This window comes from Caretta caretta, chromosome 28, assembly GCF_965140235.1.
Source record: "Caretta caretta isolate rCarCar2 chromosome 28, rCarCar1.hap1, whole genome shotgun sequence".
Lineage (NCBI taxonomy): Eukaryota > Metazoa > Chordata > Testudines > Cheloniidae > Caretta > Caretta caretta.
In genome coordinates, this window is record NC_134233.1 from 16,308,924 (window position 1) to 16,335,464 (window position 26,541).

General features: G+C 46.1%; 1 protein-coding gene across 1 annotated transcript; it reads right to left on the bottom strand.

Annotated features, from left to right (window-relative positions):
• Nucleotides 1-7,449: 7,449 nt before the first annotated feature.
• On the bottom strand, nt 7,450-25,274 carry LOC142070319 (uncharacterized). The gene is made up of 4 exons (XM_075123930.1): nt 24,474-25,274; nt 22,671-22,797; nt 13,346-13,459; nt 7,450-12,966 (listed from the first exon to the last, which is right to left on the bottom strand). The coding sequence occupies exons 1-4, from the start codon at nt 24,666-24,668 to the stop codon at nt 11,321-11,323; spliced, it is 2,082 nt and encodes a 693-aa protein (XP_074980031.1). The 5' UTR covers nt 24,669-25,274; the 3' UTR covers nt 7,450-11,320.
• Between the last annotated feature and the right edge of the window lie 1,267 nt (nt 25,275-26,541).

Sequence of the window (26,541 nt, forward strand, 5' to 3'; positions counted from 1 at the left end):
TAGGAGTTGTTTTTTATTTCTAATATAAATATATTTTCTTATCCATCTCTAGTATGTTCAGCAGTTCCACTGAATGGTGCAGGGATGGGGGCTTGTATAATGTCTAAAAGCCTAGCAAACCTGTCCATCAGCTGAAATCAGATCCAATCCTCTAAGCGTGGCACACTGTACCCCAAGTAACAGCCTGAGGGACCTGGCTCTCTCTGGAAGATCTATGGTGATTCTTAAAAGAGCCGTTGGGAGGCAGGAGTTATCCTCATGGAAATCTCTTCACTTCTTTCTCAGGACCACCTTCTTGGGCCTGGCTTTAGCCTGGCTCTCTCATGATTTGGTTTTAGGTGGGATGTTGACCACCTTCTGGGTTTGGCAGCTTAGACCCTTTGGGGTCTTTTCTCTGCCATTTTGGTCCCTGCTGCAGCCACCACTTTCTTAGGGCTATTCCTGGCCCTGGGCATGGTGGCCTTTCTGGGGATCCTGGCAGCTCTGACCAGCTTCCTGGTGGCTATTTTCCTGCTCAAAGCCACTGGATTCTTCTCATGCCTTGTCCTTGGGGCCCAGATGCTGCTGGCTGAGTATGAAGGAGCCAAGATTCTTATTAAAATAAATATGACTCAATATCTCTTTTATACACTTTATTAAAATGAACTAATCCAATCAAGAATACACATCAAAGGCTAATCTACTACAAACCCAACTCAACTAAATTAGTATTAAACCATACAACTAGAAAGTTGACGTCAAATCAGTCAATCAATGAATTAATTGCATTGGAATCAACTCATCAATTTGTCAAATCATCAGATTAATACAGCAGAAAACTAACCCTTATAAATTTTAAAACAGAAATGCAAAGAGGTGGTGTGACACATGGCTGGAAAGGGTTAAGCATCCTGCAGGATAAATGATCCAAATTCAACTTTTAGGGACATACTGGTATATAATGTTTCTGTTTTTGTGTGTTTACATATATATTCTTAGAGGTTAAGAGTTCCTATCTATGCTGTATTCTGCTAATTCAGAGATCAAAAGGAGAACTTAACATTTAAATGAACTGTAAATATCGTGATATCACCGTATTAATCTCTCTTTGATGTATATAGCAAATCACCTGTGAATGGTGAAAACAGGTGTCATAAATATAAAGGGGAGGGTAACGACCTTTCTGTATACAGTGCTATAAAATCCCTCCTGGCCAGAGACAAAACCCTTTCACCTGTAAAGGGTTAAGAAGCTAAGGCAACCTCACTGGCACCCGACCAAAATGACTAATGAGGAGACAAGATACTTTCAAATCTGGAGGGGGGGGGAACAAAGGGTTCATCTGTCTGTGTGATGCTTTAGCTGGGAACAAATCAGGAATGCAGCCTTATAACTGTTAGTTAGTAAGTAATCTAGCTAGAAATGCGTTAGATTTCCTTTTGTTTAATGGCTGGTAAAATAAGCTGTGCTGGATGGAATGTACATTCCTGCTTTTGTGTCTTTTTGTAACTTAAGGTTTTGCCTAGAGGGATTCTCTATGTTTTGAATCTGATTTCCCTGTAAGGAATTTACCATCCTGATTTTACAGAGGTGCTTCTTTTACCTTTTCTTTAATTAAAATTCTTCTTTTAAGAACCTGATTGATTTTTCATTGTTCTTAAGATCCAAGGGTTTGGGTCTGTGTTCACCTGTACAAATTGGTGAGGATTTTTATCAAGCCTTCCCCAGGAAAGGGGGTGTAGGGTTTGGGTGGATATTTTGGGGGAAGACGTCTCCAAGTGGGCTCTTTCCCTGTTCTTTGTTAAAACGCTTGGTGGTGGCAGCATACGGTTCAAGGACAAGGCAAAGTTTGTACCCTGGGGAAATTTTTAACCTAAGCTGGTAAGAATAAGCTTAGGGGGTCTTTCATGCAGGTCCCCACATCTGTACCCTTGAGTTCAGAATGGGGAAGGAACCTTGACATGGTGGCAGAGTGGTGGGATCACTTTGAGATCCTTGTGAACCAGAAGCACAGCAAGATTTTAAAGGGTTTGTAAAAGGTGATTGCAGCTGTAGATTCTGTCTCTCTGCCCGGGGGACAAAGCAGCAGTTATAACAAAAGGATTTTTCTGTAGGCTGAGAATAGCTATCAGAGAAACACAGGTATCAGGTTACAGCACAGCAAAATTTTACCCATCCCAGTTTAGGGTTTTCACCATTTGAACTTGTATACAGCCACGAGGTTAAGGGGCCATTACAGTTGGTGAAGTAGCAATGGGAGGGGTTTACACCTTCTCCAGGAACTAACATTCTAGACTTTGTAACCAACCTACAAAACACCCTCCAAACCTCTTTAGACCTTGCTAAGAAAACCTAAAGGATGCCCCAAAAGAGCAAAAAGCCTAGTATGATAAACATGCCAGAAAGCGTTCCTTCAAAGTAGGGGACCAGGTCATGGTCTTAAAGGCGCTCCAGGCCCATAAAATGGAAGCATCATGGGAAGGGTCATTCACGGTCCAGGAGCGCCTGGGAGCTGTTAATTATCTCATAGCATTCCCCACCTCCAACCAAAAGCCTAAAGTATACCATATTAATTCTCTAAAGCCCTTTTATTCCAGAGAATTAAAGGTTTGTCAGTTTACAGCCCAGGGAGGAGATGATGCTGAGTGGTCTGAAGGTGTCTATTATGAAGGGAAAAGTGATGGTGGCATGGAAGAGGTGAACCTCTCCATGACCCTTTGGCATATGCAGTGACAGCAGATCAAGGAGCTGTGCACTAGCTACGCGCCGACGTTCTCAGCCACCCCAGGACTGACTGAACGTGCATACCACTCCACTGACACAGGGAATGCTCACCCAATTAGAGCCCAACCTTACCGGGTGTCTCCACAAGCTAAAACTGCTATAGAACAGGAGATCCTGGATATGTTACAGATGGTGTAATCCACCCCTCTGGAAGTGCATGGGCATCTCCAGTGGTTCTAGTTCCCAAACCAGATGGGGAGATACGTGTTTGCGTGGACTACCGTAAGCTAAATGCTGTAACTCACCCCGACAACTATCCAATGCCACGCACAGATGAACTATTAGAGAAACTGGGATGGGCCCAGTTCATCTCTACCTTGGATTTAACTAAGGGGTACTGGCAGGTACCCCTAGGAAAGGTCAACCTTCACCACACGTGTCGGGCTGTATGAATTTAATGTGCTCCCTTTCGGGCTGAGGAATGCACCCGCCACCTTCCAAAAACTTGTAGATGGTCTCCTAGCGGGATTGGGAGAATATGCAGTTGCCTACCTAGACAATGTGGCCATATTTTTGGATTCCTGAGCAGAACACCTGGAACATCTACAAAAAGTCTTCGAGCGCATAAGGGAGGGAGGACTAACTGTTAAGGCTCAGAAGTGTCAAATAGGCCTAAACAGAGGGACTTACCTTGGACACCAGGTGGGTCAAGGAACTATCAGCCCCCTACAGGCCAAAGTGGATGCCATCCAAAAGTGGCCTGTCCCAAAGTCAAAGAAACGGGTCCAGTCCTTCTTAGGCTTGGCCGGATATTACAGGCAATTTGTACCGCAATACAGCAAAATCGCTGCCCCACTGACAGACCTAACCAAAAAGAAACAGCCAAATGCAGTTCAGTGGACTGAAGAGTGTCAGAAGGCCTTTAACCAGCTTAAAGCGACACTCATGTCTGACCCTGTGCTAAGGGCCTCAGACTTTGACAAACCGTTCCTAGTAACCACAGATGTGTCCGAGCGTGGCGTGGAAGCAGTCGTAATGCAGGAAAGACCGGATCAAGAATTCCACCTTGTAGTGTTTCTCAGCAAGAAGCTGTCTGAGAGGGAAAGCCACTGGTCAATCAGTGAAAAGGAATGTTACGCCATTGTCTATGCTGCAAACCGACCATGCTGCGCTACAGTGGCTTCATACTGCCAAGGGAAATAACAAAAAACTTATTCAGTGGAGTTTAGCTCTCCAGGATTTTGATTTTGACATACAACACATTTCAGGAGCTTCTAACAAAGTGGCTGGTGCACTCTCCCGTGAAAATTTCCCAGAATCAACTGGTTAAAATCATCCTTGAGATGTGGAAAATAGTTAGTCTTTATACAGTTCATAGTATATTTAGAGGTGCATGTGCCTTATTAACTCTGTTTTCTCCTAGAGCTCCAGGAAGAAATCACAGCCCGTGTTTCAGCCTATCTGTGATTTGGGGGGCGTGTCATAAATATAAAGGGAAGGGTAAGCACCTTTCTGTATACAGAACTATAAAATCCCTCCTGGCCAGAGGCAAAACCCTTTCATCTAAAAAGGGTTAAGAAGCTAAGATAATCTTGCTGGTACCTGACCAAAATGACCAATGAGGAGACAAGATACTTTCAAATCTGGAGGGGGGGTGTGATGCAGCAGGGAGTGGGGAGATGTGACGCAGCACGGAGGGGGAGTGGTGACCTGGGAATGTGGTAGGGGTGTTTCACTGGGGATGGGAGACCTGAGAGCCTGTAACCTGAGCCAGGAGGGGGGGCGGGAGGTAACACCTCTGCCCGGGAAACTGGACAAAGGCTGCAGGAGGGAGCCTGCTGGAGGGTTTTTTTGGTTTCAGTTTTGTGCTGGGTGGTGGAACGCAGGGAACCCCAGGGTTGGGGTCTAGTGAAACTCCCAGTGAAACTCTCCTGCCACATTCCCAGGTCACATCTCCCCATTCCCTGCTGCGTCACAGGGGGAAACAAAGGGTTCGTCTGTCTGTGTGATGCTTTTGCCGGGAACAGATCAGGAATGCAGCCTTACAACTGTTAGGTAGTAAGTAATCTAGCTAGAAATGTGTTAGATTTCCTTTTGTTTAATGGCTGGTAAAATAAGCTGTGCTGGATGGAATGTATATTCCTGTTTTTGTGTCTTTTTGTAACTTAAGGTTTTGCCTAGAGGGATTCTCTATGTTTTGAATCTGATTTCCCTGTAAGGTATTTACCATCCTGACTTTACAGACGTGATTCTTTTACCTTTTAATTAAAATTCTTCTTTTAAGAACCTGATTGATTTTTCATTGTTCTTAAGATCCAAGAGTCAAGGGTTTCGGTCTGTGTTCACCTGTACAAATTGGTAAAGATTTTTATCAAGCCTTCCCCAGGAAAGGGGGTGTAGGGTTTGGGGAGATATTTTGGGGGAAGATGTCTCCAAGTGGGCTCTTTCCCTGTTCTTTGTTAAAATGCTTGGTGGTGGCAGCATACGGTTCAAGGACAAGGCAAAGTTTGTACCTTGGGGAAGTTTTTAACCTAAGCTGGTAAGAATAAGCTTAGGGGGTCTTTCATACAGGTCCCCACATCTGTACCCTAGAGTTCAGAGTAGGGAAGGAACTTTGACAACAGGCAATTGCCTTATGTTAATCCATGTAGCTAAGTACTGGTGATGCTTCAAAAACAGGTCTACTTCAAAGTCTTGATGATTGCTGATTGGTTGCCTAAGGACTCCAAGCTGTCAAGAGAAGGCCTGGAACAGTATAAAAGTCTCTTGGGTCCTGATCCTTTTTATCTCAGATCTGCTTAATGCTTTATGCAGGGGAAGCTTAAGTCGTAAGACTGAGATCTCCAATCCTACCTGGACCACCCTGGATGCGAACACTGGACTGAATCTATGGACTAATTCTAAGAACTCTTTGCAACTACAAAGCTCACCATCTCTACTATGAAACTGATCTCAGAACTGTACTCGTGTCTGTATCTATATTGATCTTTTAAGCAATACTCACTCTCTTCTTTTTTAATAAATTTTAGTTTAGTTAGTAAGAATTGGCGGTAAGCGTGTATTTGGGTAAGAGACAAAATATTTATTTACTTGGGAGGTAATGTATCCACTCCTTTTGGATTGGTAGAACTTTCTGATATGATGAATAAGATTTTCAGTAATCCTCATCATATTTGACTTGAGTGCCTGGTGGAGGCCTAAGGCTGAGTTGCTTTAAGGGAACTGTGTTTTGGCTTCTGTGTTACCAATAAGATATTGTAAGTGCTGTTTTGTGCTGGCTTGGTAAATCTAAGTTTTGGAATATCCACCAGTTTTGGGGATTGTCTGCCCCATTCTTTGGAGTTTGCCCTGACTGAGTGACCTCAGTGTGGCTCCCCTCAGACCCTGGTCATAGGTGATTGTGCAGTTATTTATACTACCCAGAGAACTTTACCCAAGTAATGCAATCCAGATTTAGCCAGTTGAATTTTTCAATACTGAAACCAAATTAGTGCTTACATCTAAGCCGCAACCTCAAAGCCATGTAAAGCTTCCTCCTTAGCTTTTGTATTATGTGGCTAATTCTCTTCTCACTCTTACTCTCTCCCTGTCCCCCTACCCCTCCAGACCTTGCTGACTCGTTAATAAGTGGAGGTTTAAAAAGCTCTCATTGAACAATTCATATCTGACAGCTTAGCTTTTTTTTAACGCTTTCACAGATAAGGAACATTCACTGATTTCTGAGGACAGTCTTAGGGTTATTTAGATTTGGGGAACTATCTTTGTAGAATCTTCCCCATGTGGATTTTACTGGTGCTCACAGAAAAACGTACGGACTGAACCACACGTTACGCTCTAATATAACAGAAAGGCTGGAATGTCTTCCAGCAAATAAAAACAAAAGACAAAAAATAGAAAAAGGAACAGTACATTACTAGAATGTCCAAGGAGCGGAGTAGAGATGTAGCTGCAGTGAAGGAACCAGGCAGTAGCATAGCTGGACTAGCACGCCAAGCTAGTGTGCTTTTTTTTTTTTTTTTTTAGGTACAGGCAGACTGGTCAAGGCTGTCATAGCCTGTTGATGATGTGAATTCCTTCCCCAGAGGGGATCAGTCTTGGGGTCAGGGTACATCAGTCTCTGTTAGACAGCTGTTTGACCTCAAAGGTGAAGGACTTCCACCTTTATCTTGATCTTTACAATTGCTGATTCCCGCTTACCCCACTTTACAGTGATTCCCGGAGGTTTCCAGGCAAACCAAGTGTGAAAACTCCTTGGAAACAACGTGTCCTGAGCCACTTGAAACGAGGAACACTTTGGGCCAAAGTCACTTTGCTAAAGTCTCACTTCACCTAGAAGTTTTCTTACTCATTGTAGAAAACCACATGCAGCATGGATGTGAGGACCCCATATGTATCAAAAATGAAAAACGAAAGTTCTGAAGAAGTTTCCATAGCCTAGTCTGAGGGTTAAATGGACGGGCTCTAATAGCTGGCCTCCTCAAACTGAAAAGGGCCTTGGCACCCATGAAAAAACAAACAAAAAACTTAAACAGAAAATCTGCTATCTTGTACCCATCACCATTTTAAATTAAGACACCTCCTGACGGATGGCATAACATCTTTCGTTTGAAAACAAGAGAACCAGGGAACACATCAGCTGTTACAGTATAACTGTGTAAAAGGTTACACAACATGTCTCCTTATGTAATTTTTTCCTGAACAGAAACATTATTTTCAAAGCTTATCAAAAAATTCCATTTGAAATAATTAAAGTCTATACTAGGTCTTTATTTTGATATACACTATTTCTCCTACATACTGTCATACACCAACTCCTTTTGAGTGAGGTTTTACTTTAGAACTCCTTAATCCAAAGAGGGTAAATTACATCAACTAAACTTTACAGGATTAGTCACCTTTCATATACTACTCGGGGGGAGGTAGGGGACAGAAACATAAGAACGACCATGTTGGTTAGACCATTGGTTCATCTAGTGCAGTATCCTGTCTTCTGACAGTGGCCAATGACAGGTGCTTCAGGGGGAACGAACAGGTCAATTAGTGAGTGATCCATCCTGTGTCATTCTTTCCTAGCATCTGGCAGTCAGAGGTTTAGCCATCTTGGCTAGTGGTCATTCATGGACCTATACTACATAAACTTATATAATTCTTGTCTGAAACCAGAAAACTTTCACTGTTACAAAGTAATTCAATTATCACATAATCAGTCTCTTATTCTGCAATAAACATTTATGTTTAATTCCATTTTCACTGGAAACAACATATTTGCAGGCTTCACAATTTTATCATGTATGTTGGTTTTCTCTTAATCACATTTTCCACCAAGTGAGCTTTGTGTAAAGTTGTGTTTTGTACTAACATACGTGCCTTCTATTTCTGGGAGCTCACTTCTCTCTGGGTCTTTGGGCATAAGTGTTGGTGGACGTCATCTCAAATGTGTTCTCATCATGAGAAAAAAGCACTTGTATTCTATTTTCACAATTCCTAATCTATCAGAGTAGCAGGAGGTGGAGAAATTGGATATTAGGAAAAACTTTTTCACTAGGAGGGTGGTGAAACACTGGAATCCGTTACCTAGGGAGGTGGTAGAATCTCCTTCCTTAGAAGTTTTTAAGGTCAGGCTTGACAAAGCCCTGGCTGGGATGATTTAATTGGGGATTGGTCCTGCTTTGAGCAGGGGGTTGGACTAGATGACCTCCTGAGGTCCCTTCCAACCCTGATATTCTATGATTCTAAGTGATTCAAATGCATAAAACATATGAGCAAAACAGAGAGAGATCCATAGAATCAGGACTCAATCCTGCAGACTGAGATTGGGAGTCTGATATTCATTCCCTCATTGGTTATCATCACTTGCACAGCATGGAAGTGCTTCTTCTCCAACAAGACACCCAGACTGGGATCCATAGGGAAGGACTGTCCTCTGAAAGCATCAACTGTTTCTTTCTTTAGCTCATAAAACTTTGGATCCAAATGGTAAAGGACAACTCCCCCATATCTTACCACAGCATCGTTTGAACCATAATCATTGCCACTGAACTAGGAGGTAGTGTTCTATATATAAATAGTTTATCTGAGCCTAAAGTTACCCTAGTTTCCATCTCTGGGGTAAAAATCAACCACTGGGTGCTTATTATTTCTACTTGAGCTCTAGGCTAATTCTGGACATGCTCAGGGTAACTTTACTTCTCTTGAGTTGAATCCTTTATCACATCATAGAAAATCTCAGTAGTCACAGAGTGAGGAATCACTTCCCCAACTAAGCATGCCCAGTTTATTTATTAATCTGGTGGCACAGATATGGGCCTGGTTCACAAGCCGTGTAAGTTACCAAAGGTGGGGTATCTATTAAAAACAGATCAACTGCTGCAGCTATCTCACATTCACAATGGATTTTATTTTATACACATTTGCAGCATCTATAAGGTGTAAACTCAGCAAAAATGCCACTTCCATTTTCTACATCTCTGCTTAGGTAGGAACTGTGTTCTGAAATAATACGCATTGTGCACTTGATTACAAAAGAGAGCTCTTTAGAAGTAACTTCCTGGTAGGCCTGGGCCAGAACTGCCTTGCGACCCAAATACATGGGCTTTTTTCTGACTTACGAGTCACTTACTGTGGAATATTGTGCTTGAAACATGAGAGACAATATTGATCCAAATTATACAATCACAGTGTTGTTCAATTCTGTTCCTAAGTTAGATGTACAATTTTAAAATGCAACTGTTTCTCTGGTAGCACATCCAATAGCTTTGAGTATTTGTTCCTGACGACTGAACTGCTCTTGGACTTACTCCATGTCATAATGGAGGAGTGGAAAAAAGACACGCACAAAAAGAAATTATTGTTTTAGTAAATGGTCATTTGTCTCAAACTCCACCAAAAAACTGAACTTCATCCTATCATAAAAAAACTAATATTCAGTTATCAAATGTCCTCAGGAAAGAGAGAAAAACCCACAACACACAAGTAAATAAGACAGTTTTAGGATCATATAAAATGAAATTCCAGAGCATTTCACGTCTCATGATGCCAATTAGAACAGATTTTCCTATTATGCTGTCCTCTGATCCATTCAAACCTTCTTCAGTCAGCACCACCTCATTACTATTCAGTCATGTTAGTTACAAACATTTTAGCATCATCATAATGGGGAAAATCAGCTAATCTTCCCATCTGGAAACAATCCCAGTTCAGCTGGAAAAATCCAAAAACCAATTTTGCCAATAGACAGAAATAGGGATTAAAGCACAGAAAGGTTAATCTGTCTGGGATCCATTCAAATTCCCCCTCTAGGCCTGTGACACTCATTTCCAGCCTTAATGAGTCTGATTTAGGATCAAAGCATGGTACCTAAGCACAGAGAGCTGAGAACACTGCTTCATGTGACACTTTGGGAGCTGGAGGGATAGAACATGGGGAGGAGACACTACTGTGGTTCACTCAGAAGCCAATGCTGTCGGAGTGGCAGGAGATTCATGATGGTGATTTGAAAGGAATTACTCTGACTCACACCATCTCCTTTGGATATCCCAGACGCTGAAATGATCCTTTTTTTCTACCTTTCCTAGTGCCTTTTTATTGCATCTCACGATATACTAAATCAGAAAAGTGGCAGAAAAACTACCTGCTATTCAGCACAACCATGAGCAATGTCAGAACAACTGGGAATGAGTCTCGTCCCAACTAGGAAATCTGATGACTAACATTCACTTTGCAATGTGATGCTCAGGGTTTCTCCAGACTAGGAAGAATGATAGAGATCAGGTCAGCACAATGGGAAAGCTAACTACAACCACTGCACCTGGGTTATGTCTGCCTTGAAAAGACAGTTGTGATTGAGCAACTTAGGCCGTGTCTACACTAGAATCCTTACAGCAGCACAGCTGTACCGATGCAGCTGCGCTGGTGTAAGATCTCTTCTGAAGTCGCTCTATGCTGGTGGGAGAGAGCTCTCCTGTCGACATAATTAAACCACCCCCAACGAGCGGCGGTTGCTATGTCGGCAGGAGAAGCTCTTCCGCTGACATAGCGCTTTGCATGCTGCCAATTATGCTGGCAAAACTTGTTATGCGGGGTGTGTGTTTTTTTCACATCCCTGAGCGACGTAAGTTTTGCCAATATAAGTGGTAGTGTAGACATGACCTACTCAATGTACAGTTCTAGTGGACACAAGGCACAGATAGTTTTTATCTCACTGTAGCTAGATGAGGTCAACCCTCTCTCCCCCAACTCGGACTGATGGACATTTCTGCCAGGAGGGACACACACTTCCATAACTCATAAGGCTAAGGAGCTGAAAGAAAGGATCACAGGATTCACCCCAAAGTAAGGTGAACTTCAAAAGGTAGAAGGTGGCAACTCACCTGAAAGGCGCTGAGAGACTACAGTAAAGGAAATGGTGTAATCAATCTTAAAAGACCACTATGTGGGAATTAGCCAATGCATTACAAAACCAACACAAAACAAAACAAAAACCCCCACAACAAAACAGAAACAAAAAATCTTTGGGCAGCCCTACTGCATACAAGTAGTGTTATTCTCCTGTGTTGATTCTCTGATGTGTGATAATCTGTGAACTACGACTAAAGCCATTCCCACACACAGGGCAAGATTAGGGTTTCTCTCCTGTGTGGATTTTTCGATGTGAGACAAGCTCTGACCTCCGACTGAAGCTTTCCCCACACTCAGGGCAGCTATAGGGTGTCTTCCCTGCGTGGATTCTGCGATGTGTGGTAAGGTTTGAGCTCTGATTGAAGCTTTTCCCGCACTCATGGCAAGTGTAGGGTTTCTCTCCCGTGTGGATTCTCTGATGTGTGATAAGGTTTGAGTGCCAACTGAAGCTTTTCCCACACTCAGGACATGTGTAGGGTGCCTCCCCTACATGGCTTCTCTGATGTGTGATCATTTGTGAACTATCACTGAAGCTTTTCCCACACACAGGGCATGAATAGGGTCTCTCTCCAGTGTGGATTCTCCGATGTGTGACAAGCTGTGAGCTATAAATGAAGTCTTTCCCGCACTCAGGGCATCTGTAGGGTCTCTCTCCAGTGTGGACTCTCTGGTGCTTATTAAGCTCTGAGCGCTGAACGAAGCTTTTCCCACACTCATGGCAAGCGTAGGGTTTCTCACCCGTGTGGATTCTATGATGAATGTTAAGGCTGAAGCTCCGAGTGAAGCTTTTCCCACACTCAGGGCATGAGTAGGGTCTCTCTCCAGTGTGGATTCTCCGATGTGTGACAAGCTGTGAGCTATAAATGAAGTCTTTCCCGCACTCAGGGCATCTGTAGGGTCCCTCTCCAGTGTGGATTCTCTGGTGCTTATTAAGCAATGAGCTCTGAATGAAGCTTTTCCCACACTCACAGCAAGTGTAGGGTCTTTCTCCTGTGTGGATTTTCCTATGTATGATAAGATGTGAGCTCCACCTGAAGCTTTTCCCACACTCCTGGCAAGTGTAGGGTTTCTTCCCTGTGTGGATTCTCCGATGTGAGACAAGCTGTGAGTTAGAAGTGAAGCCTTTCCCGCACTCAGGGCATGAGTAGGGTCTCTCTCCTGTGTGGATTCTCCGATGTGTGACAAGGTGTGAGCTAGAAGTGAAGCCTTTCCCGCACTCAGGGCATGAGTAGGGTCTCTCTCCTGTGTGGATTCTCTGATGCGTGACAAGCTGTGAGCTATAAATGAAGTCTTTCCCACACTCAGTACATCTGTAGGGTCTCGCTCCCGTGTGGATTCTCTGGTGCTTTTTAAGCAAATAGCTCCGAATGAAGCTTTTCCCACACTCACAGCAAGTGTAGGGCCTTTCTCCTGTGTGGATTCTCCTATGGATCCTAAGCTCTGAGCTCCAACTGAAGCTTTTCCCACACTCATGGCAAGTGTAGGGTTTCTCCCCTGTGTGGATTCTCTGATGTGTGACAAGGTTTGAGCTGCGACTGAAGCTTTTCCCACACTCGGGGCACATGTATGGTCTCTCTCCAGTGTGGATTCTCCGATGTCTGATAAGGAGTGAGTTATGTTTGAAGGTTTTCCCACACTCCAGGCAGATGTAGGGTGTTCCTCCGGTGTTGATTCTCTCATGTCTAATAAGGTCTGAGCCTCTACTGAACTTTTCTTCTGCTCTGTGCTGACTCTCACAGGCATTTGCCTGCGCACAATTCGAGGAAACATTCCCTTTGGATCTTTCCGATAACGTCTCATGTGCTTCTGCTTGCTCAGCATCGTCTTGTTGAGGATTCTCCTCCACATTCACCATCCCATTACCTGCTAGGATAGAGAGAGAAACCAGACATAGGTCACTTGCTTTGCCAGAGAAAAAGGGAACCTCAGAGAGAGGAAAGGAAGAAACGGGGGGACAAACAAAAGTGAGTGACAGAGACCTCAAACAAAGAAAGAGCTGAATCTCCCTCAAACCTTTCTCCAAAGGAGAGAAGAGGGGATCAATTTTGGGTCTAAATCTCAACCAAACACACAGGGAGAACGTAGACTGGGGAGGGACCTACTGTCAGGCATGAGAGTCAGGACAGGTAGGAAGCCGTAAGTGAAGTCTGCCATGAGGATGCCACATCTCCTGAAAACAATCCTGAACTGAGAAAGCTCACAAGGGCTTTGGTCAGATTTTGAGTTGGTTTAACTGATTCCTCACCTGTGCAGGCATCTCTCAGCATCTCTTTTTCCTCAGAGTCCTGGAGGTCTGGGACCCATGGCTCCTCCCCTTGTTCTAGGCAGGAAATCACATTAGGTTTGGAAACTGGAAATCCTGCACAAGTGACAGAAAACAAGCAAGATCAACTGAATTTGTGGAGTACTTGTGTTACATTCTGCAATCCAGACCACTGAAACGTTGCCTCACCACCTTCCCTGTAAACCTGGGTGCCTCACAATGCTTTGCTGTTGTAGTTCCCAACCTGGGCCGCTGACAAACAGCCTACCAGCATGGAAGTCACACCTTGAGTGTTTGTGTAAGGCTACAGCCCTGGCCCAGCACCTTGTCAGCAACATTCCAGTCCCACTCTGGCTTCCATGAACCTCGGTTACTATGTGCAGGGTGGCCCCAAAACACTCCCAGTCCCAAATGTTCCCCAAAACGTGTGTTCTGCACTGGCCAGCCCTCTCCTGGACAGTTCACATCTGAGAGGTCCGTTGCCCCTCAAGGGACCAATATTCAAGAATTTGCTACTTTAACTGGAGTTAACAGTTCAGTTTAAACACAGCACTGGATTAGTTTTGATTAAAAAAAAAGTTTATTGAACTACAAAGAGAGATTTTAAGTGAGCACAGGTATTAAAAGTCAGAATGGTTACAAGATAAATAAAAATAAAATGCTTTCTAAAACTTAACAAGCACAACTTCGTTCAAGGTAAAATCCTTAGTACATGTTCCCAGGGTTGACCAAATTGTCAGGTCAGGATCTCCACCAGAGTCAAAGGGCTGGTTCCTTTGTCTTCTTCCTCTCTCTCTCTTTCATCTAAGAAGTGCCTTGGGGTGGTTTTGCCCCTCACTTTTGTAGTGCAGTCACCCTTTGAAGTGGATTCTACTCAGGATTGCCCTTCAAAGCAAAGTTTATTCAAACAGCAAAGAAGGTGACAGAGTCTAGCAGTAAAGGCGGAGCCAGGCTCATTCTTCTCTCCTGCGTATGCTGAAATGAAAATTTGCCTTGGCTCCTGCCATTTCCCCCTCTTGCTGTCTCAAAGACTCTATTATTTATATGCAAATTGAGGTAAACACACATTCCCTTGTTTAGGTTAGATTGGGTTAACAACTTTTGCCTAGTCACGGCTGTGTGGGTTGAACAGCTACTATCATCGTACAGAGGGAGTTCATAACTTTGCATACAATGTTGTTACATACATTTCACTGAATTATTGACCGGTAAGTTATTGGTTTTCAAGTGATACCTCACAAGGCATATTCTGTACAAAGGCTATTACAGTGGTGTTGAGGGTATGATTACAGGGGTGCTTTAAGTCACATCTTGTCACAAAGATTCCCCGGCTCATTTTAAGGGGTAACATTCCCAGGCCAGCTTCCTTTGCTCAAAGCAGCAGGATAGTGAGTATTATCAATCATGTTTGTTGGGATGGTGCTGAATTATTATGAATGACTGTGATTGATATGAATGTAGTAAGGCTGGAGACGTCAGAATTTGCTAAAGGATTCTGGGAGCAGGGTTCTCTTAGCATCAGATGGTATGCTGAAATTGCACTTGAATGCTGACACAACTATGGATTATGAATGGTTACACCCAGGGGGGGGTGTGTGTGTGTGTGTTAGTTAGCTGGAACCTTGGTCATGGTCAGTTGATGGCCAGCTCACTAAGTAAATGCGCAGAAAACACCTGGACGGTGAGCATGGTACTAACTGACCTGGATCAAGATGACCCTTTAGGATGGCACCACCCTAACAGCTCAAGGGAATGATTGATAAGAAAGTATATGCCAACTGATCTTTGGTCTCTGCCCCTCTTTGCCCAGTTCCAAAAATATTAATTAGGAAAATAAGTAATGAAATGCCAACAGGGCATACTTTGGGGGCATGTGACTCCTTTGAGAGCGAGTGGTGTAAGTACTAAGAATATCATAGGTATAGTAGCAGTTCCCAATTAATATCTGAAGAGGCCTGAGATGCTGTAGAATGGTCAAGATAGCCAAAACCTTGCTACGAAGGACTTTTGGACCAGAGGGCCTCAGAGTAGCCAACACCCTGCTTCGGGGGACATTCGACAGACCAAGTGCCTGAGACGAGAAGAAAAGAAGTCTCCAACCAGGACTGTTAGCTATACCTGCTTTGTTTACCAACCGGAATACTGTGCAGGGCCAACATAGTTACAGACAGTTTATGCTGTGGGAATTGAGGCTTATCAAGACAACGCACTGTATAACCTTTTACTGCTTGTGTAATTCTCTCTCAAATAAATTGCTGTGCATTGAGAAAATTCTATCCAAATTCTCACTGGTACTGGTAACGATCTGCCCAGCCATGGGCCATTAAAAATCTCTTTCAGCAATGTTTATGACGGTAGTACCCAAGAGCCAACAAAGAACAGGGCCCCGTTGTACAAGGCACTGTAGAAACACAGTAGTAGACAGTCTCTGTTCTGAAAAATATACAATCTAACTGTACAATCTAACAAGACAGACACGTGGTGGGGGAAGGGACAGAACACACGAGCAGAGTGAACAATGTGATGGGCACAGTGACAGATACGATGAACATGGGCATGTTGTGAGACCGGTGTATTTAATGTTATCAACATTATCTGTGGGTGCGAGCCAGCCCTTGAAACCATGAAAACTTCAGAGACTGTTATACTGAGATGGGTTGGAGGATAGCAGCCCGCTGAATATCACAGATCTTTGTATCAATGTATGTGGCCTATGTATTTATGTGTTCCCAGCTCACATGGGGGGGGTGTGTGGTGTGGGTGATTAATGCCCAATCCGAAGGCTGGGTATGTAGCTATCCAGCTTTTGAGGCTCTTCCCCCTGCAGAAAAGGGCAGTGACTAATTGTACTTGTTTCAACAGAGTAAGGAACAAAGACAGATTTGGGGGCATAAAAGACTGAGTAGGAGCTGTCTGGGGCGGGGGAGGGGAAGGGGGTGTCTCCTTGGGCTACACACTGACTTAACCTGATAACCAAGAGGTGAACCTGAGACAAAGGTTTGAAAGACTTTAGAATCTATAGGGGTATGACATACTGGGCTACAATTCAGACTAGTGGGGGCTGTGTCACCCCTGCCCTGTAACCTGGGGGGCCCTTTACAACGCCTTGCTGCTGTAGTCTCCAGCCTGGACTGCTCCGAAAACAGCCTCCAGCAGGTAAGTCACTCCCAGCTACATGTGGCTGGCTGGGTGCAGCATGCACATATGCTGGCTCTCACCGGCTTTGGTTATGTTGCAGGGTGACTCAAACAGTCCCCATCTCAGATCTTCCCCCGGAAAAAGCATGTCCTGTACTGCCCAGACCTCTCCTGGACAGCACAAATATATTAAATCCATTGTTCCCTTAAGGGAATAATATGCCATCTTATTATTTTAAATAGAAACACAGACACTCCACTTTAAATACACTAGATTAGATAAAATAGTATAACAAGTTTACTCACTATAAAGAGATTTTAAATGAGTATGAACAATAAGGCATAAAGTCAGGTTACAAGAAAAATATATATTATAAGCAAAAAGAAAAGGAGGACTTGTGGCACCTTAGAGACTAACAAATTTATTTGAGCATAAGCTTTCGTGAGCTACAGCTCATTTCACCGGATGAGCTGTAGCTCACGAAAGCTTATGTTCAAATAAATTTGTTAGTCTCTAAGGTGACACAAGTCCTCCTTTTCTTTTTGCGGATACAGACTAACACGGCTGCTACTCTGAAACATTATAAGTTTACTAGCATTTACTTTAAAAACTATCTTAGTTGCAAACTTTCTCACCACGTTTTAACAAAACTCTCAGGTCAGAACCCCTAACCCAGCAACAGCTTTTTCTTTTTATCTTCTAAGTTGCAGGGAGGTGGGCAGGGAGAAGGGAAGGTGCGTTGGGGTTCTTGTCGTTCCTTTTTATAGTTTTGGTCCTCCTCTTGAAAAACATTTGTAGCTGAGAACCAGGAGACAGCGTCCATGTGGACGGATATTCCCTGGTTTTTTCCCCCCACCTCTTTGAACTTCCTTTGTTTTCCCCTCCTGCTTGATGACTCTGTATACTGCTTAAATGCAAATTAAGGAAAACACACATTCCTTTATTTAGGAGTGACCTGTTTGCCAACTTCTGTTTGGCATGGGGTTGGAACAAGCTAATAAACTTCACATACAATGTTGCCACACACATTTTATCAGGATAATACTGACCAGCAAATTAAGAGACATTTCAAATGATCCCTTACAAAGCATACTTTGTACAAAGATTATTACAAGGGTGTGTGGGGTGGGAATACAGGGATATACTCCGTCATATGGGGACTCTCACGAGGGTCCTCTGGTAAGGCTAACTTTACGTGCAGAGCCTTGTCTTACAAGGTTCCTTCATAAGGTTCAATTGCTGGCCCGATGGCAGGGAACCACAGATTGGTACCGTGGCCCAGCTTTTAAACAATCCTTAGCAGCTACCCTTTCAGTGTGCTAGACCCCAGAGTGTCTCACTGTTCCACAAGGTTAGGCCACGTGGCCTCCACACCTCAGAGACTGAGCCTCTGGCTCCAGCACTACTCCTGTTTCATCTGTGAGCTTAGTCCAGCAAGTCTGACTCCTGTTTAGAGACTGATCCCTGAAAAGGGGAACAATGCACCTCAGCAAGTATTTGCATTGACACTAGGCAGCCTTTCAAAACAGTGGTAGGGTCTATTAGGCCTTGTCTACACTACACAGTTTTGTCAGCAAAAGACAGCTTTTGTCAATAAAACAGCGCAGGTGTAAGCACTGCAATGCGACTTTTGGCAACAAAAGTGTCCTGTTTTGACTACAAAATAAAACCACCACGATGAGACATAGGACTCTTTGAGGCAAAGTTTTAGCAAGAAAGTGTAATTGGAGACACTGCGCTTGGTTTTGTTGCTGTAAATGGTCTCCAGGAGATATCCCACAATGCCCATTCTGACTGCTCTGGTCAGCAGTTCCAACTCCTCTGCCATGAAGCCAGGTAAACCACCATACACCCCTCCCCATTTAAAGGCCAGGGCATTTTTGAAATTCCACTTCTTTGCTCGGCCTGGAGAGCTCACATTGCATCTTCCCAGCTGACCATGGCAGCTCCACAAGGCAAACACTCTCCCACTTGGACCAGTATGGAGCTGTTGGATGTGCTCAGTATATGGGGAGAGGAGGCTGTCCAATACCCGCTGCGCTCGAGCCATAGGAACTTGGATAGCTACGGGCACACTTCTCTTAGCGTGTGAAAATAGCTAATGATTGGGACACAGTGCCGTGCAGAGTGAAGATAAAGGAGCAGAGGAAGGTGTACCAGAAGGCAAGGGAGGCAAACTTTCGCTCTGGTGCTGCACCGTAGACCTGCTTGTTGTATAAGGAGCTGGATGCTATCCTTGGCTGCAACCTCACCTCCACCACCAACAGCCCCATGGATACTTTGGCATAGCTGGACGCAGCGGCAAGTGGACCTAACCCTGACGACAAAGTCATGAATAAAGAAGTGGAGTTAGCAGATGATGTTTAGCTCACGGCTAGGTCGCCATGTTGGGTGGCGAGTCAGGAACTCTGCTCCATTCTTGAGGTCTCTAGCCAGTCCCAGGACTCCCACTCCAGTGAGCAAGAAGCAGGAGAGGAGACCCCTGGTAGGTGATTTTTTTGAGTTGATGCTGCACGGTTATGACAGCCAACTTTCCTTTGCTTTGTGTAGTGTGGAAGTGGGTGAGGGGATAGAAATGTACAAGACTGTGTTTCTGCGTGCTTGCTATGTTACAAGAGGTGTATTTTACTGTAATGATTTGATGCTGTGTGTGAACTAACAATCATGCTTCTGTGTAATTCTTGTGCTTCTGCAGGTGTGACAGAGGATGTGGAAAAAGCTAATGTACTCAATGTTTTTTTTGCACTGCTGTCTTCACAAACAAGATCAGCTCCCAGACTACTCCACGGGGCAGCACAGTATGGGGAGGAGGTGACCAGCCCACTGTGGAGAAAGAAGTGGTTCGGGACTATTTAGAAAAGCTGGACAAGCACAAGTCCATGGGGCCGGATGCGCTGCATCCAACGGCGCTAAAGGAGCTGGCGGATGTGATTGCAGAGCCATTGGCCATTATCTCTGAAAACTCATGGCGATCAGGGTAGGCCCTGGACAACTGGAGAAAGGCAAACATAGTGCCCATCTTTAAAAAAGGGAAGAAGGAGAATCCAGGAAACTACGGACTGGTCAGCCTCACCTCCGTCCCTGGAAAAAATCATGGAGCAGGTCCTCAAGGAATCAATTCTGAAGCACTTAGAGGAGAGAAAAGTGATCTGGAACAGTCAGCATGGATTCACCAAGTCATGCCTGACTAACCTAATTGCCTTCTATGATGAGATAACTGGCTCCGTGGATATGGGAAAAGCAGTGGACGTGATGCATCTTGACTTAAGCAAAGCTTTTGATATGGTCTCCCACAGTATTCTTGCCAGCAAGTTAAAGAAGTATGGATTGAATGAATGGACTCTAAGGAGGATAGATAGACTCTAAGGAGCCCGACAATCTAGCCTATCCTCAACGGGTAGTGACCAACGGCTCAATGTCTAGTTGTCAGCCAGTATCAAGCAGAGTGCCCCGGGGTAAAGTCCTGCGGCCCTTTTTGTTCAACATATATATCAATGATCTGGATGATGGGATGGATTGCACCCTCAGCAAGTTTGCAGATGACACTAAGCTGATGAGGTTCAACAAGGACAAGTGCAGAGTCCTGCACTTTGGACAGAAGAATCCCATGCACCGCTACAGGTTGGGGACCGACTGGCTAAGCAGCAGTTCTGCAGAAAAGGACCTGGGGATTACAGTAGACGAGAAGCTGGATATGAGACAGCAGTATGCCCTTGTTTCCAAGAAGGCCAACGGCATATTGGACTGTATTAGTAGAAGCATTGCCAGGAGATTGAGGGAAGTGATTACTCCCCTCTATTCGACACTGGTGAGACCACACCTGGAGTATTCTGTCCAGTTTTGGTCTCCTCACTAGAGAAGGAATGTGGACAAATTGGAGAGAGTCCAGCAGAGGGCAACAAAAATGACTAGGGGGCTGGGGCTCATGACTTATGAGGAGAGGCTGAGGGAACTGGGGTTATTTAGTCTGCAGAAGAGAAGAGTGAGGGGGGATTTGATAGCAGCCTTCAACTACCTGAAGGGGGGGTTCCAAAGAGGATGAAGCTCGGCTGTTCTCAGTGGTGGCAGTTGACAGAACAAGAAGCAATGGTCTCAAGTTGCAGTGGGGGAGATCTAGGTTGGATATTAGGAAACACTGTTTCACTAGGAGGGTGGTGAAGCACTGGAATCAGTTCCCTAGGGAGGTGGTAGAATCTCCATCCTTAGAGGTTTTTAAGGTCCGGCTTGGCAAAGCCCTGGCTGGGATAATTTAGTTGGTGTTGGTCCTGCTTTGAGCAGGGGACTGGATTAGAGGACCTCCTGAGGTCTCTTCCAACCCTAATATTCTATGAAAGTCCCTCTAATGAGGGGACTGGACTTGACATGACTCACAGCCATCTTGTGTATGGACCTAGCACAACCCACAGCCAGCTTGTAGGCTCAGCCACCATAAGTTGGACGCAGAACTATAGAGTCAGGGGAATTTGGCCTTGTCAGACAGACAGACAAAGTATTAGCTGCAGCCCTACTAATTGGAGATAAATAGATACTCACAAACTCATGAGAATGGGGAGAGAATGGATGTGTTAGCCTTGAGTTTCTGCAGTTTCTGTCTGATAAGAAAAAGTAAGAAGTTTTGCTGTTGCTAAAGAAATTGTAAATAGTTAGAAAGTGTACTTTCAATAGGCAAAGAGTCCTGGTCTACTGCTGCTTAAGCAATTCTACCCTGACAGTGTATTCCACTAACAAAGCATAAAGATAAGTAGACCTTGAGAAGTTTTAACTAACTTTGAAAAACACAAAAGCTAATGCGCAGGCGGTCTTAGGCACGTGAACCCCTGTATAGTGAAAATAATTGGATAGTGTTTTGCATAGCTGTGTCTTAAATAAATTAATTGGTTAAAGAAGAGCTAAGAGAAATCCTCATTTTAACTATATAATGAGGGTCAGAAGACATGCTCATTGTAACTAAACTGCGAGATACAGCTCAAGGCCAAAGGTGCCAGGACTTTTACCCCTACACGACTATCTGGCGCAGAAGCCAGAGCCCCGGACGAGAGCAAATCCTGACTGGCCACAGGGAGACGTCCAGCTGTCTTTGCTGGGAGTGGTGAGCATTAGATGCTTGGTGTGTATTCTGTTGAATTGTTGCTAATAAATACATGCACATGTTTAAGGATCTAACTGTGTAAAGCTTTCACTGTGAAAAGGCCCTGCATACCTGTAGCACCCTGAGTATACTAGGAAGGGATAATGGCTCTGAGTCCAAGGAGGAGTAAAGTTGGGCCCCTTGTCCCCGCATACCCACAAGGACACGTCGCGGCTGGGAGCCTTAAATTGTGCAGGTTACACCCTGACTAAATAAAGAAAATGTATCACCACGGATGAGGGGACAGCAGAAGCTCTGACTTGGAACAAGTGGCAGTGAAAGGGAACTGAAGACGCAGGCAAAACCACAAGGCAATGCAAGGGCGCACACGTGAACCCACAGACACTACTACTGTAAAAAGCTCCGGCTCCGGGAGCATGACGCATGCAGATTAGCCTCAGTGGAATTCAATAGGGATCATCACGCAAAGAAGAACCTGCTTTAATCAACACACACGGCACTGACGAAACTCTGTAGTGTGGATGTAGCCATAGTTAGATCAGCCTAGCCCTCACTTTAGACACAGCTAGGTGTACGGAACAGTTCTTGGCTGGTCACTTTCAGCCATCGCACTTGTAGTGTAGACATGCCTTTAGTTCCAAGAGAGCTCTCTGTGTGAACTCCATGACAGCTATGTAACAAAAACACCCCATGTGTCCTGGTCTTTACACTCTGATTATAGTAATATCAAGCACAGAGGGAAACTGAGGTACGTGCTGGAATCAAAGAAATATTACCAAAATTCCCACATCCAGTGGTCATAGCCCTCAGAGAGAAAGCAAAGGGTAGGGGCTGGACTTTAATGCATCCAATAAGGATAAATTAAATATTTTTTTAAATTATTTGTTGTGCCATTGGTCATTTAAAATTTGTGTATGTCTAAAAATGATACTGGGATGGGACATAAGACAAGCGGGGTGTGGGGGCAGGACACAGAAACCAGTCTACACATGCATGAGTAGTAAAGGTATAGAGTTATGACTACAGAGATTCTTTAGAGAACCCACAGCTTCCAATAACCAACGGGACAGGAATTCTTACCCAGCGAGGCCACAGACTCATAGTTCTCCTGCATGACGTCTCTATAGAGGGCTCTCTGAGCGGGGTCCAGCAGAGCCCACTCTTCCTTGGTGAAATACACAGCCACCTCCTTAAAGGTCACCGGCCCCTGAAAGAGCAAGAGCCCCCCACTTAGTACTTTAGTACAACCACAGGATTCATGGGAGAGCAGGAACAGGCAAATGGAAGCTCGGGGAGGGACATGGTAGCACAGTCCCACTCCCACCCTACAGAAGCCAGGAAACACCATGTTGAGCGGAGAAAAAGAGAGCTCCTCACGCTGGCCAGTGCGGGGAGGGGTCTTCATGCTCATCACACACTTAGTAGCCAGAGACTGATACAGGAAATGGAGTCCCCAGCAGGGTCAGGGACAACCTCCTGGCGGGAATCCCAATATCTCCCCCGCCCCTAAACTGTATATAAACAAACACCTGGAAGAAAGAGTAAGTCAACAGGAAAAAATGTCAGAAGCTGGGAATTGTAGAATGTTAATAAGGCAAAGCAAAGAAAGAAATGGAGAAATCTATGGCCAGCAGAATTACTGAAATAAGAAGGAGGTTGGTTTATTTAGTATATTAATAACAACAAAAAATCCTAACAATGTTGTTATTGGTTCATTACTTGATAGAAAGAGCAGAATCATCAATAATAATAATACCGAAGAAGTAAAAATGTTCAGTGACTTTCTCTCCTGGATTTGGGAAAACAAGCAAATGATGTTGTGGTATGTTTATGACGACAACAACATTCTTTTCATTTAAATCATAACTCTTGAGGATGTTAAATAGAAGCTACTAACATCAGACATTTTAAAAACAGCAGTTGAAGAGATCTTCCATTCAAGAGTTTTAAGAAAGCAGGCTGAGGAGCTCTCTGGACCATTAATGCTACTTTTCAATAGCTCTTGGAACACCGTGGAAACTCCAGAAGACTGGAAGAAAGCTAAAGTTGCCCCTATATTTAAAAAAATTGTAAAAGGGATGACCAGGATAATAGGCTTGACATCGAACCTGGGCAAGATAATATTGGCGGGGGTGGGGGGAGGAGGAAGGGCGAAATATTAATAAAGAATTAAAAGAGGGTAATTCATTCCAATCAACATAAATTTAGGGAAAACAGATCCTCACAAACTAATTGGATTTTTGTTTTTTTTAAAGATCAGAAGTTTGGCTGATAAAGCAATAGCGTTAATGTAATATACTTTGATTTCTCTAAGGTATTTGACCTGGTACAGCAGGATACTTAAACTACAACAGTACAAAATTAACGTGATATACATTAACTAGATTCAAAACCAGCTGATACATTTCAAAATGTAACTCTAAATGGTCACGTGGGCGTGTTTCTATTGGGGTCCCACGGGGATCAGTTATTGGCCCTCTGCTATTTAACTTGCTTATCAATGACTTGGAAGAGAACATAATATCACTGATGAAGTTTGCAGATGACACAAAGTTTGAGAGAGTGGTAAATAATGAACTGTGTCAGTTGGTTCGGGCTGCAGTACTGGGAGTCAGGGAAGTTTTTGCAGCCCCAGCAAGGGGGTTATTTCCTGTTCCACAAACAGGGGAAAGTTCCACACCCAAACCCAAGGATTCTGCTCCTTCAGTGTGGGGCCCAATCCGAACTCATTCTGGCAGGTTTGTCCCAAGTTTGTCCCCTCCCTTTCCCCACCCTGGGTATTTCCTGCCCTCTCCCACCTCCAGCAGCTCCCATCCTTCTGTACATTTACTGCCCATCTCCCTACAGCCACAACCCACCACTAGCTCCGTGGTAATTCCATACCTCAGATAACTCTGCTGCAGCCATTGTCTTTCCCCTGGAAGGATGGGATAATCCGCAGCAAAATATGGATGTTATTCTATAGCCTGTCGGGCCAAAAAGAGCAATTGGAGAGATTTCAGAAGGGGCTTTTATCCATTTCACACACAGAGTCCCATCCACCATCCCATCCACCCATTTGTCCCTGGAAACTGACATTCTGGAAAACAGTGATTTTATTAGAGGTAGGTCTTCCCACCAGGATTAAACCCTCACGGGCCAGGTCTACGCTACGAAGACCAGGTCTACGCTACGAAGACCAGGTCTACGCTAGGTCAGTGTAAGCTGCATTGCATTGACTTAGTTGCGTGTGTCTCTGCACTTCAGTTTGTCTCCGACCAATGTAAACGGTCCATTATGCCAACCCGGTAAGACCAGCTTCCCAAGCGATGTTGAGCCAGGGTCAGTTCTTTGTACGGAGGTCAACGCAGTGTAAGTGCAAACGCCGCGTCACCCTACCAGGTCTCCAGCAGCTATCCCACAAGGGCTCAGGGCACCAGTTTCCCACCTACACAAGGAGAAACTGCGGCCGGTAAAACGGTGGGAACACACCCCAAGTCTGAGGGGACTGTAAACTGGCAGTGGAGAGAACATGGGGAAAAGTCTGAGGCGGAGGGAGAACTAGTCAACAGCTTGGGAGAACACAGGGAGTTGACATGGATTTCCTCTCCACACCGCACAGCTCGAGACAAGGGGAGAAGGCTGTTGCCAGGTGTGTGTGTGTGGGGGGGGGGGGCAGAGGAGAGTTCACCCCCCCCCCCCGCAATCCCTGCCCCGGGGAGAGACGCCGAAATCCGCCACGTCCCGCCCCCCCCCCCTCCGTCCCCCCCCCTCCGTCCCCCCCCCCTTCCCCTCCCGGCAGGCCCAGGGCGAACCCCAGCCCGGCCCAGTCTCTTCCCCGGCTGAGCCCCCGTTCGCTCCCCGGGCAGAGCCGGCAGGAGCCGGGCGCGCAGGCGGCTCCGCGGGGGGCTCGCAACAGGGAGCCGCTGCCCGGGGCGGCGAAGGCTCCGGCCCCAGCCCCGGGACCCCGTGGCGCAGAGTCACGGCCCTGCCCCAGCCCGGCGCTTCCCCGAGGCCGCGCCCCCGCCAGCCCCGCCGCCAGCCCGCTCCCCCGCCCGCTCCCCCGGCGCCTCGGGGACCAGCCACGGGCGGGGGGGGGGGCGCGGGGCCGTTAACGGATATAACGGGCGGGGGGGCGGGGGATGCGGGGCCGTTAACGGATATAACGGGCGGGGAGGGGGGGGCGCGGGGCCGTTAACGGATATAACGGGCGGGGGCGGAACGCGGCGCTGGGAATGGGGGCGGGGCCTGTCATACGCGGTACGGGGGGGGGAGGGGAAGGGAGGCTCCACGGCGGGGGGAGGGGCAGGCCAGGCTCCGCGGGTGGGGGGGAGTCCCGGCCCTCCCCGCACTCACCCGCTGTCGGTCCCCGGGCCCGGCTCTCTCCGCGGACGCAGGACGAGGGGCGCGGAAACAGCCCCCCTCCCTCCGGCGCGAGCTGCGCATGCCCGGAAACTGCGGCGCGCCGGGCCTGCTGGGAGATGGAGTCTCCGCCGGCTCGCGGCGGGCGCGGCGCATGCGCGGTGCGGAGCGACGACTGGCGCGGGGGGGCGGGTTCGGCCCCTTCCCCTAGTGACGCCGCTGAGCCCGCGAACCCCAGGAGCGACGGCCCCCCCGCTCCGCCCCTGCTCCTCCCCTTTCCCGTGGCCCCGCCCCCTGCCCCTCCCCTTTCCCGTGGCCCCGCCCCCCGGCCAGGAGCGGGAGCTGGGCTCTGGGAAGAGCCGCCCCGGGAGTCTGGGCCACTCTGGGGAGCCCCGGACCCCGCACCTGCCCCGGGCGCTGCGCCCTGGGGGGCGGGACACGGGCCGGGGGCTGCTGGGGCCCGGGGTGCTCAGGGAGGCAACCCCCGGGCAGCTTAGTTTGCCTAAGAGCCTTTGGGGAGGGCCCTTGTCCAAGGGCTTCTGAAAATCTGAGTCCACGGGGTCCCCTCGGTCCCCAGCTTGTCGACCCCCCCAGACAATTCCCGCCGCTT